The 18,588-nt window shown below is 43.1% G+C and overlaps 1 protein-coding gene across 13 annotated transcripts in view; it reads right to left on the reverse strand.

The window, feature by feature from the left end:
* The window catches only part of AIFM1 (apoptosis inducing factor mitochondria associated 1), a 39,044-nt gene that overhangs the window by 16,106 nt on the left and 4,350 nt on the right, over positions 1-18,588 (reverse strand). For 2 of the 13 annotated variants that reach the window (XM_039487678.1, XM_039487686.1), the window contains exons 2-9: positions 11,576-11,718; positions 5,690-5,780; positions 3,764-3,793; positions 2,832-2,864; positions 2,190-2,314; positions 1,917-2,047; positions 949-1,039; positions 149-233 (exon numbers count right to left, since the gene is read on the reverse strand). In XM_039487678.1, the coding sequence (XP_039343612.1) occupies positions 149-233; positions 949-1,039; positions 1,917-2,047; positions 2,190-2,314; positions 2,832-2,864; positions 3,764-3,793; positions 5,690-5,780; positions 11,576-11,718 (729 nt within the window). Of the gene's footprint in view, positions 1-148; positions 234-948; positions 1,040-1,916; positions 2,048-2,189; positions 2,315-2,831; positions 2,865-3,763; positions 3,794-5,689; positions 5,781-9,918; positions 10,047-10,687; positions 10,808-11,575; positions 11,719-18,588 lie in introns of those variants that run through there. The other 11 variants (XM_039487688.1, XM_039487691.1, XM_039487687.1 and 8 more) reach the window with 11 other exon arrangements.

Below are 18,588 nucleotides of genomic sequence, written 5' to 3' on the forward strand. Positions count from 1 at the left end.
CAAGGTTGCGCGGTTCAAGTCCCCATCAGCTGAAGAGTTCTGTATTACCGTCCCAGAGAACAAAGAACCTCCCCCAACATGGTGTGAGACATTACCAGCAGCCCAAGAATTAACATGTCAGGGAAAGACGACACACCATGGAACTTACCTGTGGCAATTAAACATTTATCATAGGATATCTGGGTTCCATCATCAAGTTTCACCACATTGCCTCGAACATCCATATGCACCACCTGCAAGGCACAACGCAGAGAGCAGCTCAGGTTTGCATGTCCTGTATGCACTCTGATCAGCAGGCATAGGCTTACCAGGCAGAGAAGCAGCCACAGAAGATACCTTAGCGTGAACAAGGTTTCCCTGTAGAATCTCCCTTTTCTGGAGAAAGGGAGCTGGGGAGGGAGCATGGCTTCAGAACTAACAAGAGGTTTTAACTTGGCCGTAGCTCCAAGCTCGACTGAACCTTCCCTAGGCTTGTTCCTCTCCATGAACGCTGACTCTCAGGGGAATGCTGATCAGGCACCTGCTATGATTCCATGGGACAAACAGGCTCACTGAAACCAAAGGCCATCTGGGCTTGGCTACCTGGTGTACAGGGGAGGGAATGGCCAGCCAGGTTCACAGGAAGAGGCCAGGCTCCCTACTCACTCCAACCACGAGGCTTGTAAGGAGGCTCCTAAAGCTAACTACGCACACCATCTCAGGGTCAGGTGGTGCTTGGCAGCCTCAGTAACACCCCACTGCCATGCTTCAGAACTGGAGCTCCATCCCAAATGTCTGCACAGCTGTTTTTAGTGCGTACCACGAGCCTGCCCCTGTCAACCTGGGCTCACACGTGCTGCTGCGGGTTTTAAAATGCAGTGTAGACAGACTGTTAGGCTCTAAGCTCTGCTGTTTGTAAAGCACTGTGTAAATGTATGGTGCTGTAACACTGATTAATGTTGTACCAACCTTCTTGCCACTGAGGACGGCCACTCCACCATTCTCTGTATAAGGCAGATCACGAGCAGGTACGTAGAAAGAAGGCGGCTGGAAATATATACTGTAGAGAAAAAGTGCTCCAATGTATACAGTATCGCTGGTTTTCCTACATTAGCAGCTACACAATGACTGGAAGAGCGCCTACACATCAAAATGCATACAGGAGTTTACAAAGGAAAAAAAAAACCTCTGATACGTTAACATGCTTCCCCTGCAAATTCCAGAAAGGATTTTGTCTCAAAACTAGGATGTCTATACTGTTAAAAACCAAGCACTAGTACAACAATGCTCTGCAATGGAGGAAGCCATACAGGTCTAGTCAAAATTGCACGGAGGTTAGCTTTGCACCACATCATTGCATTAAGTTCTTTACGCTCATTTCTTGGAGGTTATACAGTCCAGCTCCAAAGTGTTCAGTATTTTCCCTTAAGACAGAGAAAGATACAGGCTGTAGGGCAACAGTGAGAGACACTCATGCTCTGCAAGGTCACTTCACCATAATGGTCTCCTGCACTGCAACATCCTAGGTTTATAGTTTGTTGCTTGGTGCTCCTGACTGACAAGTCTGTGCACAATCTCAGCATTTAAAGCCAGGGACTCAATGCAGCTAGTGTACATAGTGAATTAAGCAGCTCAATAGTGCAGCTTGCAGCTGTTATCTTCAGTACGAAGATGTAGCTCTTGGAAACTATGTGTACCAGCATACAGTGCTCCTTGAGCAGTCTAGCCACAATGCATGGCGGGACATGTATTCTCAATAGGCTGTCCATCCATAGTGAAGATAAGTGCATGGAAATCTGCGCAATTTTAATCCCAGTGGTCTTCATGCACCTAAGCAGGCTGCCAGTGACTCCCAGATGAGCATAGTTTGGTCACTCAAAGTGACATTAAGCAATTAATTCAACTCCCATTAGTCGCTGCATGCAGATGGCACATACCTTCTCTCTTTGCCATTCCACTGTTTGAATCGCAGAGTCTCCGTGACATTCGGATCCTCTGAAAACCACAGTTCTTTGGAAAGAGGAGGACGCATATATGGCAGGTCAGGATCTTCAGAAACAATCAGCACCTTTAAGGTGGGAAATCATTAACAATCTCAACTATGTTTACAAGTTGAGAATGGCAGAATGAAATGTACAAGCTCTAAAGGGAGCATGTCATTTGGCTTTAGACATGCCCCATTCTAGAGCAGAGCTGTGCGCATCCCTTACCCTAGCCCCAGGATCACGAGCCCGAATGGATCGAGCAGCAGCAAAAGCAGCAGTGCCTCCACCAATTAGCAGAAAAGGAGCATGGGATGGACATTCAGGGCGAGCACTCAGATCTGTCTCTGGAGCTGCAAAGCAACAGATCAGACAGCCTGCTGTGAATACAGCAACAAAGCTCCACCAGGAACACTGCCTGCCCCGAACAGCAGAGGGGTAACATTCACCCTTGAAAGAATCATGACATCCTTTTGCATTTCAAATACTGTTAACTCTCTTTGGTGGGCTGCTGTCCCTTAGATATTCACTAAAGACTGCTCTTTCCCATCCCCTCACCCAGAGGGCTGCTTCTCAAATCCCACATGACATTCTGGGAGATGCTACCCTCACCAAGGAACAGCCTGAAACAATGAAGGACTCAATGTGTAGTTAGCATCAGAAGAGATACTATGGAAAAACTGCTTCTTAACTCCGCATACCCAGCAACCTGTACATGCCAGTCAGGCCTACTAAGTTTAGTGACTAAATCAAGTTTTTACCCCAGTTACCCTGCAGAGTCAACACATCTAAGAGGCACAGCAAAGGATTCTGGACAGAACAAAAGAATCCAATAAGATAGCTTCTGTTGTCGGACTTGTGCTCACTCACCTCCTTGCTCAGCTGTTGTCAACCCCGGCTCTGCTGTTTATAATAATTAAAAAAAAAAAAACGAGAGAGAGAGTTAGTTAAAGGAACCTGCATAATGAGGCTGAACTATAACCCCATTGGGACATCCTGTTACAAGTCATCAAATGGAGTTGCTTACTCATTTGAGCATTGCTACTACACTTAGTTGTAGACTGCTATTCAAACGTTCATCAAGGCTCCTGTTATATTTATAACACCTCCATTAAAAAAAGCTCTGCTTAAATTCACATAGCTGGGTGAAGTGGCTGCAGCATATTCAAGGACTTACAAAGCTGATTGTTGGCACTCAACATGCAACTTTAAAAGCTTCAGGTAAGACTGAGACATTCTCCTTATAGCTCAGGATAGTAGTTTATTCCAGACAAAGCATCAAAGATTCAATGTCTTTGAACCCCACAGAATCAAACAACTGGTTAGTGCTGAGCAAGTGAAGTACTGCAACATCTGTGTAAGTCACACAGCCTGCAAAATGCTCAAACACCAGGGAGATGAGGCCACTAGAGCAGCACTTGATCCTGGTAATATCCTAGCACTTAACATAGAGACATGTTTGAAAAATGCCAAATTCCAAGTGGCTGCTTTGTTTAAATCTCTGATGTAGGAAATCTTTACATTTTAAAACCAGAATCACTTACAGGCAGGATCAAAATTTCGCTCTTGCCATTTAGTGCACAGCTTGCAAGTAATCCAAATACATGGAATACTTGAAACCACCAGGAAAAAATCCTGGGGGATGTTTTCTTTTACTCATATACTGAGATGGAGACCAGCTCATAGGACCATGTTTCTCCTACACACATTCAAACCCTGTTTTAAGGAACATATGACTATCCTGCATACAGAAATAAAACCGAGTTCAGAGTTATCAGGGCGATTCCTGGATTCCTTCTCACCTGTTGTGGCCTGCGAGGCAGCACCCACTTCTGGAAGAGAAGATACTAGACTTAATTCAGCAAGATGCAAACTAACAAGAATGCACTTGGGAAACCACAATTCAGAGTTAATCTCTGGATTCCTCAGGGTCAGCAAGCTCCCCTCAATGAAGGTGGTAGAGCTTCTAGTGAGTAACAGCCTCTGTCATTAGACTACTGTTCCAACATTTAACCTAGAGAGGTCTCTCCCCCAACCCCAGCTCTGGCTTAGATCTGCTGTAGTCCAAGTTATTGGTCTCAATACCAGGGTAACTGGTGAAATTTGCTGACCTATGTGATGCAGAGGAGGTCAGACTAGATGATCTAATGGTATCTTCTGGCTTTAATCTACAAATCCTTCAAAACGCAGTGAATCTCCAACTTTTTCTTCCTATTGGCTTCATAAGAGAGCACCTCTCATGAACCTACCCCTCACTGACCAGGACCCAAAGCCCCCATTGACCAGCTCTCAAGAGGTTTCATTCATTTCAGAAGAAGTCTACAGACCACAGTTTTGAGAAGTGAAGCTCTAAAACAGTGGTCTCCAAACTTTTTTGATTGCGCACCCCATCAGTAAAAATTTTTTGGACATGCACCCAGCCAAACTGTCAAAGCAAAAAAAAAAAAAAAAAAGCACCGCTCGGACTCCCAGCCGAACTGCTGGGGGTGGGGTGGGGTGGGGTGGGGGAAGCAGCACTTCTCCGGCAGCGCTCCTCCTGCCACGCACCCTAAAGGATCCTCTTGTTTAGTTTAAAGAAACCAGAAAACTCTTAAGAATTTATGGTGGCTTTTTGTAATTTCTTAAATTTATCTAATTAATTTTAATTAAAATTGAATACAAAACTATCATACTGATGTTTATTGAGGATTAGATACTGATCCCCTTACTCAGCTTTTATGTTTTGTAGCATCACTGATTGCAATGGGACTGTTCTTAGAGTAAGGTGATAAGCAACATGAGTGAGGGTGTCAAAATTAGGACATAGTAGCTTTTGTTTTAACCGTATCATTAACAACAGGACAGCAGAACAGATTTATGATGAATAGTTTACTTCTGAAATTCACCATTTTGTACTATCAAGTAGAACTGTATTCTTAGAAGCTGTGTTCCTTTCTCAGGTATTTCCTTTGAATCGAAATATACTGCATGATGCGGCAATAAGTTGTCAGCACTGCAAAAATGCAGTCCAAATGTAGCCGAACTGCCGAGGGAGGGGATGAAAAAAAGCTGCTCGGATTCCCAGCCGAACTGCCAAAGCGGGGGGGGGGGAGAGAAGCGGTGCTGCTCCGGCGGTGCTCTCCTGCCGTGCACCCCGAAGGATCCTCTTGCGCACCCCACTTCAGAGACCACTGTTCTAAAAGATGTGCAGGGGCCTGTGTGTCAAGCTGCCATTTCAGCAGCTGTTTGAGACACCTGACAGTATAAAAATGTAATTGTGCAAATATAGTTCCTGAAATGGAAAGTGAGTTGGAAGTGGCTCTTGGATCACAAAGTGCTGCTGGGTTCACACAGTGATGGAAGGGGATGATCTACAAAATCCAGGGAACTTGAAATATTTTTAAGCTTTTTTTTTTTTTTTTTTTTAAACGGTGCTACCAGATGGCCAAGAAAAGGTGTTTAGAAACTTCCCTACGCTTTCCTCTTGCCCTTTTACAGAGAGCCATTTGGACGGCGAGCGCCACTGTGCGTGATTGAAGGCACAAGGCTGAGTGTACCAAAGGCTTACACACCAAAGAGTGACAAGTGCTCTCCCCCCTAGCATAGTGCTACCTTGGGCTTTTAAGAGTGTTTTGTCCAGCCTAGTTTTAGATGTCCCAAGTGATCATGATTACTTTTAAGAAAAACCCTTTCTTCTGAGACTCTTAAAACTGGGATATAACTCGTAGCTATGATAGGCTATTACCCACCAGAGGTGGACTTCATGTCTTGGGATTTAATAGCCATTGCTTCGATGCGGTCATTGAATCTCTCTCTGTCTTCTTTCAGTGTCTTGTACACCTGGAGAGGAGAAAAGTGGATGGCAGTTACTCATCTACCATGTGCATATCACTGCATCAATGTAACATTGTGCTTCAACTCATTGATAGGCTTTTGTCCACTCTGCTCACTCAGAAGAGCCATCAATTAAACAAATGAAGCAAAATGCAGCTCATTGTTAAAAGAGAACACATGCGTGTGTAGGTAAGTCTACAAAATAATGCATGCAGCTGAGGAATCTCAGATTCCTCCATTGTTCTATTCATGAGATGAAGCATCTCCACTGTCTGGGTATATTCCTGATCATGGACTGAGGATTTCTGCAGATGTTTGGGAGTTGGGCTGAAGATTTGTTCCAAGATGGGCTGTATTGTATGGGCCTTGCCACAAAGGCAACACAACCAATACAAAAAGAACGAGGAGTACTTGTGGCATCTTAGAGACTAAAATTTATTTGAGCATAAGCTTTCATGGGCTAAAACCCACTTCATCAGATGCATGCAGTGGAAGATACAATAGGAAAATATATATTATACACAGAGAACATGAAAAAATGGGTGTTGCCATACCAACTGTAACAAGGGAAATTAATTAAGATGCACTAGTAGGTGAGCTATTATCAGCAGAAGAAAAAAAACTTTTGTAGTGATAATCAGGATGGCCCATTTCCAACCGTTGACAAGAAGGTGTGAGTAACAGTAGGGAGGAAAAATTAGCATGGGAAAATAGTTTTACTCTGTGTAATGATCCATCCACTCTCAGTCTTTATTCAAGACTAATTTAATGGTGTCTAGTTTGCAAATTAATTTCAATTCTGCAGTTTCTCATTGGAGTCTGTTTCTGAAGTTTTTTTGTTGGAGTATTGTGACTTTGAGATCTGTAATTGAGTGACCAGTGAGATTGAAGTGTTCTCTGACTGGTTTTTGAACATTATAATTCTTGACGTCAATACAGACTGCCTCTAGGCTCTTTGCAAGGGTAGGCCATGGCAGGGCAAGTGATTGGGTCTGCAGAAAGCTATTCTGGAGCAGAGAAGGAAGACAGCAAGACAGGATGCACACAAAGCTGCAGCAAGAAAAAGCAGACAAAGTAAAGCGGCTCCCAAGCACACAGCAGAGCCTGGACTAGCTGGATAGGGCTCCAAAGCGGCAAGCCAGAGTCTAACTGGGGAAGATGGCAACGACTGCTGAGTAGGACCATTCATATCTATGATGGAGAAGACCCTTGAGCATGGAACAGAGTTAGGAGATGCCAAGAGACAACTGCCTTGTAACCCCCTCATTTTTGTTCTCTATTTGGAAAGAGAAAGGAGAAATTCTGTCTGGAGAACTGCAACATGTACCCTAGGCCAATGGGGTGAAGGAAGAGGACAACAAAGTGATGGTTTTTTGCTTGCTTGTGGAGAGACACTGCTCAGTTAGAGATGGAAGAACACAATGAAACAAAAAAATTCAGTCTTCAGAGGAAGAAATATTCAAGCCTTCCCCAAATACTGTAATGCCTACACATTTAACGCTAGAGACCCAAGTCATCTAAATCAGTCTCGTGACTTACTAACTGTAAAAATCAGCACCACAAAAAGCACAGGTACTGAGAGTTTGACCTTCTACAACAGGAATGATACTGTGATTAAAGAATACTGGTTGAAGCAGCAAAGATGCCCAACTTCAACAGAGCTTTTTGATTCATGGACTTAACAAGGCAAAAACAGAGTATGTCTCTTTCATTTAGGAGAAAACATTGGGTGAAGGCCTGGCAGCATGACTGGCTTGGAACGTGCAATGGTCCCTGTCAGTTAGCACTTGGGAGATACTGAGAGTCTCAAGGAGGGAGAAAATTTTTTTTATAGTTCTTGGAGGAAAGACAAAATCTTCCAGAAAAAGCAGAGATCCAAGGACCTACTTGAGTCCCAAGATAAGGAAAGCTTGTAGGGAATTGAGCCTTGTGTAGGTTAGCACTTAAAGGCATGAGGTTAGCAAGTTTAAATCACACCCCTTTAAATCCTAGTCTAGACAAAGGCCTTGGAGTCTCTGAAATAACTCAACTGTCTTGGCTTAGAAAAGAATCCACATGAGATCTTTTAAATGTCTCTCAGACACTTCTACAATCAGCTGGTAAGATGTCAGTGTCAGCACGTTCATGCAAGGGAACATGGATTTTTGTCAGGAACTTGATACTAAACACCTGGAACCTCTTTCAGCTGAACACCTTTCCCCATGGGGATTTCCTGAGAAGTCAGCCTGGAATATGTGGAGACCTGAGAAAATGATAGCTGAGCACAGGCTGTATTCTGGGAGACTTTTAGTCAGAGAACATATATGGAGTATATATTCCAAACCCAGTTTTCAAAAACTCATGTGCATGGGGAGTGGAAGAGAAAGGGACATTCTGGAAGTGGATCATAGCAAGGTATCTCCCTCCCCCGCCCCGCATCAGATAGCTAATAAATAAAAGGGAAGCAAAGTCTGAAGGTATTGCCTAGCCTTGTGTGATTACGTAAATCCCACATGCACTGCATCTCTCGTAATGCTCTAAGGAAAAGCAACTGCTACAATTTAACATACAATAATTAGACACCATGGTTTGGACCCTTCTCAGAGGGCATTAAAATTGCATACAAACTTGGATCTTTTCAACGTACAATGTGCCAGTCAGGGCAACTAAAGTTGCAACGGCAAAAACCAAATGACACTGAAGACATTTAACAGTTTATTAGCAAAATATTATGCGATCCAAACTCTGTTTAAACTGAAGTTAACAATTCTCTTGAGGTTTTGGCATCTCTCCTACTGCCTAGACAGTTCAAACTTTACTTATCTCCAAGATTAAGCTTTGCATAGTGAAGCAAAGTAAGGTAAAGTCTCAAATGAAATCCAAATGATCTCAACCTTAATGCAGAACATGAATAAAAAGCAGAGGCAGACAAAAGCATATCTCTGGGATAGAAGCAAAATTTCAAGCATAATAGAAGTACTGTTTAAGAATTAGCATAAAACATTTTAAACTGTTACTTGTAATCAGTTGTACAAACCCAAGGTTTGTAAACCTACCTCTGTGTTTTAGAGAGAGGTAGAATAGTGTGAAGTTGAGAAATGAGTTAAAAAGAAAGCATACAACAAATCAAAATCTGACCATTTAGGAAAGCAGATACATATAGGTGCACATATTAGATCCGACCACTTTAGGCACTACCTCTGGATAGGTTTTCCAAAGGGACACTGCTAAGTATATATAATAAAAAAACAAAAGCTACTCTCTTAGCTATTTGACAGAAGTGATTTAATGCTCCTTCTGTAGCATAATTACAAAGGTAGGTAAATGGATTGCCCCCCTTTTTCTAAGGGAGCTTGAAATTGGTGGGTTACTTCCTTATTTGTAAACTTGGAAGGATTAGATCATCAGTAAATGTTGGTAAACGTCAATTTCACCATACATGCAACCAAAGAAAAAGTATTTCCATAGATAACTGAAATATACAGAAAGGCAAAGACAAATGCTGCTTGAGAACTAAGAGTCTGATTTAAGGATATTTACTTTGTATACTTTGTTGTAATGTTGACAACTTGTGTTTTAGCATATATAGTCTTAATTTTTGAATATCAATATCTAGCATTAAGAAAAATATTGTTTGGGCACCTCATAATTTTGCACAACTGAAAATCTGAAATGACAAAAATTGGGGGAAAATGCTTAAAAATATGAATGCATATTATTGGTAAAAATTATAAAAAACGAAAATCAAATTTTGCCAAGCCTATTTATTTGTACACAAGCTCAATAATGTCAGCATAAATCTGGTAATGTGACTCGTTAATTAACTTTGCTTCCCTGCTGACTATGAAGAAAAGCAAAACACACAGTCAGTCCTACACAAGCTCTGGATATTTTGACTTTAGATATTCAGTGTCAAAAGATTAAACTCAGCAGGATGTTTCCCCATCAGAGACTTGAATTGTGTGGACAGATCAAATTTGGAATTGTATACTAATGGACAATGTTCCTTTAAATAAAACCCCAGAGAGGACACTTATCATAGGATTTAGTTAAGTTAATATGACTAACTTGATATTAGACATATGACAGGCACAAAGATTTAAATCATGCCATGGTATCCCCCACCCGCCCACCCACTAAAATGAATTTAGTTCAAGCATCTTACATAAGCTCCTGCCCCAGTGACTGTTCCTCCTACAATTAAGTAGTACACTAGGTTGTTGCCATCTTTCCCAGGAACACCTGTAGACGTTAGAGATCTAGATGGGGGTCTTAGATGATGACACTGCAAAACTGTAGGTGAAGACAGGCAATGAAAGAAAAGAGAAGGAAAGAGTACTGAATATTAATGAGGACACTTCATCACACAGCTCTTGGCAAAGCAGGGTTCATTTTCAGTTACCTTGTTGGTCAAAAGAAGTGTGGCTAATACATATTTATCATTTCAGGACTTAAATACTATGAAAGCCTCTTCCCTTTCTTATGGGCATATTCATTTCAAAGTGAACATAACATCTTCTAACCAGAAAGGCTCTGCTCTGATGCAATGTCTGCTTTCCTGTGTGCAGCTGGGGAAGGAGATGGGTATGTGTCTCTCTCGAGGAAGACCAGTTCACACGCTGAGCTCACTTTATAGTTGGATTCTGATTTTTACTGACGTTTTCCAGCAAGAAAGGAGACTAGGCAGGCAAGCAGCTTACCCCCCAGGCCTCACGCTTAGTCCATGGTTTTTCCACATTAGAACATAGGTCTTACTGTTCCCAGCCCTTTGTTCTAACAACTTTTCCACAGAATTTCCTTGCTAAATAAGCCCTCCTAAAGGAGCACACAATTTAACATGTGGTTCTACTCCCCAAGGAAGCTTTTCACATTCAGGAAGTTGCTGCGTGGCAGACTTATTTATTCTAAAATTTGAGGGGGGAATTATTTCTGACCTTTCCCCACACTTAGGTGCTCTACTTCCTGGCTGCAGCTCCATGACAGAGGTCAGATCACGTTTGCCAGGCAGTTGGAGCTGGCATCTCTGAATTGGGGAGGAGGGTGGCAGAGCACACCTAAGAGCCAAAGGAATAGGTAAACCACATTTCTCCCTCAAATTTAACAAACATAAATAAAAGTTCTATTTCCCAGACTCCGCATCTATGTGAAGAGTTTCATTAGGTAAAATCAGGGCAATAGCCACACTAAATGTTTGGAATACTTGTGTTTGATGTTTTAAATCAAGACTATCAACTGTAGACAAAAACGTACACAATGCTTCTCTGTAAGAAACAGAACTTCAAAAGGGTAGATTCATATTCCTTAAAATGGAACCTCTCCATTACCAAACACTATTTGTGTCTTGAATTCACTCTGCCTTGGCACCTGATTTACCACCTCCGCCTGGTGGAACCATTTTGCTCTTTTTCCATTACATAAAGGGAGGTTTAAAAGAGGACTATAAATATCAGACTGGGACAAATGCAGAACTTAAACTTAGAAATGAAAAAAGAAATTCGGCAAGCAATGGCCTGATTAAGTTTGTGGCTCAAAGGATAAACCATCAGAACTACAAGCTAATTATCACATACAAGATAACAGAGCTGTGGTTAATCACAGGATATAGAAAATAATGTTTTTTCTAGTAAAGATAAAAGGTAACTGAAATGACAAGAGAAAATACTGGTTAATTTGCAGCCAGTTCCAGTTTGGACATTAGTTTCCTAGGAAGTTTTCCAAAGCAGGAAAGAACAGCAGAGGTAAGAGGCAAAGGAGGCAAGAGAAAGTAATCATTTAAAAGGAGCTGTGTCGCAGCTTCTTTCATGAACCGCCTTTCTACTTACATATGCACCTGCTCCTAACGTTGATAAGCCCACAAAAAGGACAAAAACAGAACTATCGCCTTTGCCCCCAGGTGCACCAGAGCTAGCCATTTGTCTGCTCAGCTGTAGTTTTAAGGGAACATTCCATCGCTGCAACAAGTTGCCTAAGGAACACAATGTTTTTAAACAAAACACAAAGTATAGTCAATACATAGTAATATTTTAAGGTATAGTAATTAACTGTATTATAAAGCCAAGTAAATCAGCTACTTGTTTGAAGAGCCCAACGCCACATTTGACTGACCCTAGTGAATTATTTTGTGCTAAAGCGAGACCACTACACTAAGTTTGAGATCCCACCTCCCCGCCTTGAACAGCAGAAAATGGAACTGCTACTGTACTCAGCCTTTGGAATTTGTTCTCAAACTCCCCTCACAGCCCCCAGTTATTGAATACAGTACTGCCCAAATAGTGTGTTCACAGGAGAGGGATTTCCAGCACAGTTTAGACCCTGTCCATACTGGGATCAAACTCTTGGCTGCAACTGCTTGCGCACATGCTGGGGGTCAGTAGGCTTCCCCTGCAACCAGTGAGTATTTCTGTGAGAACTGAAGCTTCCCCCTGAGCTCTCTAACAACTTATAGATGGCTCTAAGGCCTGGTCTAGGTTAGGTTGATGCAAGTCACCTTGTGTCAACTTATTTGTGCATGTGTCTACATTTAAATTAGGTGTTAGGATATAGATATTCAGGCCTGTCTGCAAAGGCCTATACTTTAAGAATTTAGGTGTATTCTTATCACTTAGCTAGTTATAGAGGTATAAAAGAAAGAATCAAAGATCACTGTCTGTCTGTGTAATGGCCTTCTCTTACTGTGACAGGCTAAGGCAGTCAGCTAAGATGTAGTTAGGCAGCCATAAGCTGGGAAGTGTATGGTCACATCCTCACATTCCAAACTAGTCACATTGAAATAAGGTGCTACTGGGCTATTAGGAATACAATCCTGTCCTGATATTCCTATCGTCTCCAGAGGAAGGGTAGAGCCTAGAAGATGTAAAAGGAAACTTAGTTTAATAGCATCCTGTCTGGCAAGAACTCACTTATCAATAGACACAGCTGGAAAACCCTTATGTCTGTATAGATGTAGTTGTGAAATCCTCACTTCTGTATTGTTTTGTATGTTGATTTGCATGGTCTCTGTCTGGTTCTGTAATTGTTCCTGTCTGCTGTATAATTAATTTTGTTGGGTGTAAACCAATTAAGGTGGTGGGGTATAATAGGTGCAGTAACAAATCCTGCTGTGCAGAAAGAATAGCAAATATGGCAGGCAATGAGCTTTGCTTAATAGTGAAATCTCTGGGGAGCTTAAACTCAAAATGGAAGCTTATAAGAAATGGAAATTTGGACAGATAGACTCATAGACTTTAAGGTCAGAAGGGACCATTATGATCATCTAGTCTGACCTCCTGCACAACGCAGGCCACAGAATCTCACCCACCCACTCCTGTAACAAACCCCTAACCTATATCTGAGTTACTGAAGTCTTCAAATCGTGGTTTAAAGACCTCAAGGTACAGAGAATCCTCCAGCAAGTGACCCATGCCCCATGCTGCAGAGGAAGGCAAAAAACCTCCAGGGCCTCTGCCAATCTGCCCTGGAGGAAAATTCCTTCCCGACCCCAAATACGGCGATCAGTTAAACCCTGAGCATGTGGGCAAGACTCACCAGCCAGCACCCAGGAAAGAATTCTCTGTAGTAACTCAGATCCCACCCCATCTAACATCCCATCACAGACCACTGGGCATACTTACTTGCTAATAATCAAAGATCAATTAATTGCCAAAATTAGGCTATGCCATCATACCACCCCCTCCATAAACTTATCAAGTTTAGCCTCCATCAGCTATCCCACAATTCCCCATTCCCTGCAACAGTGATCACCCTGGTCACAATTGTAAACTCCACTGACCAGGGGTCAGAGACTGAAAGCCACCCCCCTTAAAGCCCCCTGCACATTTCTGAAATGCCTTTTCCTGATAGCCCACCTTGGCAAGTACACCTAGCAGCTCATCCTTGCTGTATGCAACTGCCCAACCAACCATGCGCCAGAGCCACTCCTGGCTGGAGTACACGGGAGATATTGCAACTCCTGCACCTATGGGGAGAAGAGGCTGTACAAGCACAGCTGTGGACCAGACACAGAACTGTGGATACCTGCAAAGAGAGGCACAGGGGTTTGCAGGCAAAGAGGTATGGCAGGGACTGGCAGCAGTGCTGTGTGAAAGCAAAGGAACTTTGCAGGTGCACCTCAAGGCCAGGGAGACCAACAATTGATCTGGTGCTGAGCCGCAGACTTGCCGCTTCTACAATGAGCTGCATGCCATACTTGGCAGAGGTCCCAGTAGTGCACCACAGACCACAATGGATACCTCAGAGGAGCCCAAGACAGAGCCCCCTGCCATGAACAGCAAGGAGGAAGAGAGGAGTCAAGGGAGAAGCAGCTGGGGAGGAGTCTAGCCTTGTCATGAGCCAGGACCTGCCTGAGACTCCACCCCAGTCTAGCCAGTCCTGCCAGCCAAATATGGATGAGCCTGCTGAAGGGGAAGGAACCACAGGTAAGCATGGGCATGTATTTTTCCTTACAATGTTTAAATTTAAAGATGGCGCTCGGCCCATCCCCAAGTCAAGACAAAGGTATTAACTTTTCATTGCTCTATTCAGACGAGAAGAGTTAGTGGCACAACAAACAAAGGTAGAATTGCCATCTGCTTTTCATTCCCCTGTTGAGGTAAGTGTGTGTGTGGGGGGTGATCCAGGCCGGGCAGTTTGGTTTTGTGTACATAGGGATGTCCCTCAATGAAACTTTCACAGAGATACTCTGCAATTCTCTGCTGAAGGTTTCTAGGGATGGCTGACTTATTTCTTCCTCTGTGGTAGGATGCTTTCCCACACCACTCTGTGATGAGTTCAGCTGGCACCATTGCAGTAAACAGGCTCATGGCATACAGACCCAGGTGGCTTCAGGACGCCAATAGAAGCCGCTCCTTCTGCGTCTTTGTTACGCTCTGCAGTGAGATATCAGCTAAAACCTCCACTGCCTGTGGAAAACAGGGCACTCAGTGCCACTGCTCCATGCTCCCATCCTTAGAACAGGGACTGAAATTTTATTGTTTCATGCAACTGAAATTCCTTCCCCCCAACCTGCCATCTTGCCCCGGATGGGCCATACTCACCATGCCTAGGGCTGGAGAGTGGAGCTGAAGGGTCAATAAGCATGTCTTATTAAAAGTGTTTATAGGAATAAGGGAAGGAAGTTTTGAATCTTATCTTTCTCTTCTCGTAGTGGCTCTAAATCCTATGGCACACCTGACTATTGTTATCAGCAGATTCTGGTATGGAGGCCTTGAGGGCTGCCTCCTCCACTCCCACAGAATGCTTGACCCTGACAAGGAGGAGAAAGAAGAGGACCAGGAAGAACATGTCCAGCAAGATCCTGCAAGCCAGTGTTGCATCAGATTGTGATAAAAAGAACCTGGAGGGCCAATGTGGCAGACAACAAGAGTGGACAGGAGAAAGGCCTGAGAGTCCCAGCAGGAAAAGGAGAGGGAAATGCATGAGGATGTAATCGGTCTTCTCAGGCAGCAAACCCAAACACTGCAGTTCCTGGTGAGCTACCAGTCCACTGGTAGCAGTTCAGCATTGCAGGTTTCCAGAGTGAAATCACCACTCTCTTCTCCACTGTTAATGCAGCTCTCATTCTGGTGTCCCTGTGCTGGGGGTCCGGGGACAGCTCAGCACACAGATCCAGCACTGTGGCCTTTTGCATCCAAAAGTTCTGCAGCTGCTGCTTGTCTTCCCAAACCTGTATTATGATGCAACCCACCAATCAGTGCTCATTTCTTGGGCCCAGAAGTGGTGCTCAGCTGTCTGCAGCTGTTCTTTGAACCCCACCAATAATCCTGAACTGTTATTCGCTACATCCCTTAGCAAACTGTCTTTGAAGAAATCCTCATGTCCCCCATTGCTGCAGTACTTCCTGTGGGTCTGTAACTACAGGAGAATTGTGCCTCCTGTATTTGCAACGTTCATGAGAAAAGCACAGAGCTCTGTGGGCTCCATGCTTCTGTCAGAGAGGGCAGACACCGAAAGTGCCATGCGGGTTGGTAGGATTTGTTTTTAAAAAGGCTAAATAGGCTATGAATGGCATTATTCAATGGAGAAAGTTGCATGCTGGTAACTTGACCCCTAGCTCCCAAAGGTCCTACGTGACTCATTTCTACCCCATACACATTGCAAAAAGTTCCCAAAAGGCATTACACCCCAGACGGCGACATGCAGCACAAGCACTCCTGGTGAGTACATACAGTGGAGATGCAAGGAGCCAAGCATGCATTTGCACGAGCAATACACAAACTGTGGTCATTGTACAAGAATGTACTTTGTGTCAACGACAGTTTGTAGTGTAGACATGTTCTGAGATAGGGATTGGTGTCTGAGACCCAAGTCAAGGAGAAGTTACTAGAACCCAACCAGCAAAAAGGGCCCTGTCTACACCAGAACACTTTCCTATAGGATCCTACCACTGATATCACTGATCAGACTCCACTCGGGGTATCAATAAGCATGCTCATGCAAACCGTGCACCAACAGTCACGTCATGCTAATCTGCTCTGAATGCTGCGCTTAACACAATGGGCCCTGGAGCCCTGCTTACCCTAGCTCCCAATGTTGCTACCATTGGTGGTAGCAATGGTGAGAAATTTTCACAAACTCCCCCCAGTGTAGAAACAAACGATGTTGATTAAACAATTACAGCTTGCTACAGCAGGCTGGACAGTTTCATGATGCCTTCCCTATAGTAGACTTGCATACTGCAAGTCTTAATAGGCAGCAGGTTTAAAAAAAAAAAAAGGTAATAATTGGAGATATACCAATCTCCTAGAACTGGAAGGGACCTTGAAAGGTCATTGAGTCCAGCCCCCTGCCTTCACTAGCAGGACCAATTTTTGCCCCAGACCCCTAAGTGGCCTCCTCAAGGATTGAACTCACAACCCTGGGTTTAGCAGGCCAATGCTCAAACCACTGAGCTATCCTTCCCCCCCAAAACAAATAAAAGGAAGTTCTTCTTCACGCAGCACACAGTCAACTTGTGGAACTCCTTACCTGAGGAGGTTGTGAAGGCTAGGACTATAACAATGTTTAAAAGGGGACTGGATAAATTCATGGTGGCTAAGTCCATAAATGGCTATTAGCTAGGATGGGTAAGAATGGTGTCCCTAGCCTCTGTTCGTCAGAGGATGGAGATGGATGGCAGGAGAGAGATCACTTGATCATTGCCTGTTCGGTTCACTCCCTCTGGGGCACCTGGCATTGGCCACTGTCGGTAGACAGATACTGGGCTAGGTGGACATTTGGTCTGACCCGGTACGGCCGTTCTTATGTTCTTAAGTGAAGATCATTACAAATGAGAACTCTGACATGCTTCCTACAAACATTAATGCCAGATGCTGTATATTACCCCAGATTATCTCCACATGAAAACCAATTCCAAATAGAAGATGAAGAAGATACTGTCTAGAGTGAAGGGGGATTGTTAGTGGGACTAAATGGCAATGGCCCTCATTCTGGTGATCCAAACAGCTACAGTCCCATGTAAGGTGTCAGAAGGCACTTTCTTAATCTCAGAGGAGCAGTGTACAGCAGAGGGGCAAGGCATTTGTCTCCCTGCTAACTCAGGAAGTTTGCTGTTGGTGCATGGGGGTGAGGAGAGAGACCAACTTGATTAACTCAATCAACTCTCTCAACTTCAAAGAGAGGCCATCAGAATGCAATTATTCAGCATGGTGGACAAAGCCTGTATGGTGATCCCCTTCACTTGTCTGGTTTTCGGTTTATGTTTCCCATAACATGCTGTTCTAGCACAATATTTCAACTGAAGTCAATGGGAACTACAGGTGCTAAGCATCCCTGAAAATCTGGCCTCCGGTATCCTACACTGGACTTGCAACAACTGAGACCCCTAAAATCAGTGGCCACTTTTGGAAAATTTGGCTGCACCTGGAGAGGCCTACCTGCAACAGAGGTGAATGGAGACAAGAGAGAAAAGGACACAGAAGAGGGTGTTTGGGAGGGTCAACCAACAGTTCTGAGAATTAAACACATATCTATTATGTTTTATATTGAATTTGAAATATTACAAAAAAATGGTATTCACACTATACCACAGTTAAGATAATAAAACATCAGGAAATGCAAAAGTTAACTTGGCCGCATTACACATACAGTATGTTTTCATAGTCTGTACTTCTAGGAACCTAGATATTTCACAAGAGAGAAAGAGAAAACAGTACTTAAATGCAACATAGCTGAGTAATGTTGGAATATTCGGATCACATCAGTGAATGCAACAGTCAATTACGTATTGTTAATGTTGCATTAACACACTTCTTTCCCTTTAATTTTAAACTTACAGAGCTTGTAAATTCTTTTAATAAGCGCTACTAGACTAGCAAAATTTCCAATCTGTGCAGACTTCACAAGCCGCACCATAAGCTTCTTGAACCAATCTGTGCATGTACCTAACTAGCTGTGAACTTGCAAACAATCCATGTCTCCTGGAGTGTGCATATGGAAATTTAATTTTTCTCTTGTGAAGACTTAGCAGGCAATTTTCAAACTGTCTCTTTTATTCAATCAAAACCAAGGTATTTTAAGTGTAGTACAGGCACTACTTCTCAAGGACTGTCCCTATGCCAAGTTTAAATCTTCAGTCATTTTTCATATAGCTCTCTTTAAAAAAGTGGCTAGATTTTCTTAATACAGAAAAAAGTATTTTTCAAAATCAACTGAAAGAATTTTGCTCCAATTTATGAAAAGGCCACTTTTAGGTAGAGATCAACATGTAAAATTTAGGAACAAAAAAAGAATTTTTCTAAATTTGTAAGCATGAAAAATAGGGGAGTAGAAGGAAACTTTTGCATAACAGTGACCAGTATAAATATTAGCAACTTTCAAGGACGTGTGCTGCTAGATTCTC

This window comes from Mauremys reevesii, linkage group 9 (assembly GCF_016161935.1).
Source record: "Mauremys reevesii isolate NIE-2019 linkage group 9, ASM1616193v1, whole genome shotgun sequence".
Lineage (NCBI taxonomy): Eukaryota > Metazoa > Chordata > Testudines > Geoemydidae > Mauremys > Mauremys reevesii.